At 45.8% G+C, this 3615-nt stretch overlaps 1 protein-coding gene across 1 annotated transcript in view; it reads right to left on the bottom strand.

Moving 5' to 3' along the window:
- The window catches only part of LOC114070849 (F-box/WD repeat-containing protein 1A-like), a 23669-nt gene extending 20257 nt beyond the window's left edge, over window positions 1-3412 (bottom strand). The window contains exons 1-2 of the mRNA XM_027908454.1: window positions 3230-3412; window positions 2383-2473 (exon numbers count right to left, since the gene is read on the bottom strand). Coding sequence (XP_027764255.1) covers window positions 2383-2473; window positions 3230-3306 — 168 coding nt within the window. The 5' untranslated portion in view covers window positions 3307-3412. The remainder of the gene's footprint in view (window positions 1-2382; window positions 2474-3229) is intronic.
- Between the last annotated feature and the right edge of the window lie 203 nt (window positions 3413-3615).

Raw genomic sequence — 3615 nt, 5'->3', positions numbered from 1 at the left:
GGCTGGAGCTGTGTCAGGGCAGGCTCAGGGTGGATCTCAGCAAAAGGTTCTTCCCCCAGAGGGTGGTTGGCACTGAACAGGCTCCCCAGGGCAGTGGGCACAGCCCCAAGGCTGCCAGAGCTGCAGGAGGCTTTGGCTGATCCTCTGGGGCACAGGGGGTGACTCTTGGGGCTGGGCCTGTGCAGGGCCGGGGGTCGGACTGGATGATCCTTGTGGGTCCCTTCAAACTCAGCATATTCTGGGATTCTGTGATTTATTTCCTAATTCAGGCAAAGAGAGGCTTCAGCTCCTCTTGCTCAAGTGAAGTTGAGGCAGGAGCCCAGAGCTGACAGGTCCCTGCTTTACTCCACTTCCCACGTGCCCCTGGGCCATGGATGGTGGTGGGGTTACTGCCAACACCTTAAATTTGACCCCCAGTGATCGACAACCACCACCAACTGAGGATTTTTCATGGGTTTATAGAAACAAGCATGGAAGGGGAAGTACAGAACTACAGGAGGATTTCCCTGAACAGCCTTGATTCTGCTTCTTAATTCGTGCCTCCCTCCACTTGAGACTCACAGGAGTTCCCTGCCTTCCCCAGGAATATTTCACTTCCTTATGGATGGAGGCACTGGATAGAAAGCACAAGAGCCACAGGAAGAAGCAGCTGGATCACCAGGCAGCTTGGAATGGGCAGAAACTCCAGCAACAGCTCCCAGTTAACTCTGTGCACTGCAGGGAACACAGCTCTGTCTCGTCACTTCCAAACACCAGGCTGTTTTCTCCCCATTTTGAACAGATGAGCTCTTACTTGCCAGGCTGTGCAGTGCAATTTTTTCTCCTAATCTGAGGGTTTCATATATTTATTGTTAATTTAATGAAATTTAGAGGGTTTATTAAGATATATGCTGATGAATATATCTTTTTAATGGCACACCTTTCCCCTCTCTCAGACTGAACATTTTTATAGATGATTGATGTTGGGAATGAGGAAAGCACGAAGGGTTTAGTTTTTTCCTACTTATTTCATTCTAGCAAGAACTGTCCAATTCAGGAGCTTCACTTCTGTGCACTGCACCAGCAACTCTACAGCAACTGAAGAATCACAGCATTGAAGAGCAGATGGGACAGTTCAAAAGGCCTCAAAGTCCTCAGAACACCTTCAAGGAATTCCCCCATCTTTAACAGTAACAATTCCTACAGAACTGTTCCACAAATATATACATGAGTTTCAGAAGAGCATCCTTCAAAGTGTGAGTTATATTAACACTGAACTCTTTCAGTGTTCCGTGCCAAAGTTTTCATGTTGCTTTTTGCCCATTTTCTTTACAGAACTAGGCCAGAATTGTGCTAAAGCAAGAAAATGTCACAGTAAGAGTTCCTCTAAATCCCATGGGCTTCTGATGATTGCAGCATCACTCTCATTCCTTACAGGGAGAAGACATCAAATAACAAAGTCTATCATTCAACTCACAGGTAAAAATCAAGTTTGGTCATATCTTGCCTAGGCTGCATTTCATGCTGAGTTCTTTATCTCTGAATGTTAATAAATTATGAAGCAAGGTTTATAAAAAGATATCTGAGAAGTACATTATGCCTTCCAGCAGATGCATTTCACAGCCAGGTTAAGAGCTCTGGATAATTTCGTCTCCTGAGCGCCAAGGAACACAAATTGCCATTTGCCATTGCACAGTGATTCCATTAGTTCACATCTGTCTTCAACACCAAAACACGTGTTTCCCCACTAATGACCAACCATTTCACATCCTGAAATAAATCCATGTCAGTCTGTGGTGTAACTGCAGAGTTTTGTGGTGGGTACACAGCAAACAGAATGCTGGGATTATCCTGATTTATCAGAAGTACTTTCAAATGACCAAGCGAGCCCCACTCTGAAGTCTTAAACCAAGATAAGCAAAATTTTATATCTGAAGTTTGTCACTGATGCCCCTGTGGGTTTATCATCATAGGCCTGGTTATTGTTCCCATCAAACCACTGGAGAGGGGAAAAATCCCATATGGTGAGCAAAGCTGGATTTGCAAAAGTCAGTCACTGCTCTAGAAGCATTAAGTTACATTTTAAATGACCAGAGTTTGAAGGCATTAACCCTCAGATCACTTTCTAAGGGAGTGTGACCAGGATACTGAACATTCAGCACTGTTTTGCAGTAGTGTGCTCTAAATCAGTTATTCCATTAAAATCCATAGTCCCAGAAGAGTTCCAAAAATCCTTAAGTGCAAAAAGGATGGTGTTAACACCAAGTTAATGCCTGTGCTGTGGCAGAGAGTTGCTGAGAGCAGCAGTGACACAGATCCACTGCTCCAACAGGTACCCCCTCTGAAAGCCCCCCAGGGTGCACCATCACTTGTGCTGCACACACAATCCACCAGAACACCCACCTCTATATCCTGGATTATCTTTGGGTATAAGGACCTGTAAAACGAGTTGGGGGGCCCATCTGTTGGTCTGTTTTTGAACAGGTACTGATCCCTAGAAAGAAACAGAAACACACTTTTCAATATATCACCAAGAACCCAAACTCTGAAGGGTTGCAAAGCCTGCCCAGAACAAACCATTAGGACATGAGAGAAATTTTAATATGGCTGTTACAACCCTTGTGACTGTGCAATTTGACAAGTATTTAAAATGTCCAAGATTAAAAAGATAACAGGTATTTTCCTTATGGTTTTCCAATCAGGATTCACTGCTCCACAAGGTTTCCAGGCAGCAGGGTGTCCCTTGCTCTGCACAACATGCCTTGCTTTGCTCCGGCACACCACTAGAGAGCACAGGGAAACAGGTTTCAGAAGCAGAACGTCCCTCCACACATTTAGAAAGGACAGAAGTCCACTGCCACAAACAGAAATGGTTTCTCTTCGAGAGGTTTCTGCAGCCCAAGCAGCTCTTTTACACTGTGAGTAAAAAAGCTGAATTGGAAATACTTCACTTGAGAAAAAGCCCTGCAAACGTCACTGGTTTTTGTGAGCTGATGGAATCTTTAGTTCTCCCTGCAAAACAGAACTTCCAAATTTGCAGAAAGATTTAAGCAAGCGTGACAGACACAGGAGAACAAAGGGACAAGGCAGGGCAGGAAGGGGAGCTGAGAGCTTTGACCACAGCTACCCCCAGTCCCTGGAGCTCAGCAATACCCATTTACTATAGATTTCCTTTATGGCAGAGCTCACTATTAGGGCATTTGTAAAGGAGAGCACTGCAGAAGGTGAGTTTAGCTGTGAAGGTACTTACCAACCCCTCCTCTCTGACAGCCCCTTCCACAGCGGGTCCGTGCGTACCATCCTCTCGATGAGCTTCTTCCACAGCATCCCCTCCGAGATGACCCTCTGCCACTCCTTACACACCAGCTCTGCTGCACAGAGCGATCTGGCATCCAGATACGAAAGGATGTTCTCTGCTATGTGATCTAAGCCTTGCTCTACAAGGGAATAAAGGCAACCAGTCAGTCACTGCACAGAGAACAACTGAACAAGCTCTGCAGACACCTCAAGAAATCCAGAGCTCTGAGGCACTGCAGGGACCCCAGAGTTACCTGTCACATGGGCAAGCACCAGCTGCAAACGAATGCAAACACACACCACAACATCTCCAACATTTTACACATTCCCTGCTGTGCC

Source organism: Empidonax traillii, unplaced genomic scaffold (genome assembly GCF_003031625.1).
Source record: "Empidonax traillii isolate 1590-97213 ecotype Southwest subspecies unplaced genomic scaffold, ASM303162v1 scaffold1714:size101782, whole genome shotgun sequence".
Taxonomy (NCBI): Eukaryota; Metazoa; Chordata; class Aves; order Passeriformes; family Tyrannidae; genus Empidonax; species Empidonax traillii.
Note: the sequence above shows the minus strand (reverse complement) of the source record. Positions and strands in the feature narration are given on the sequence as shown.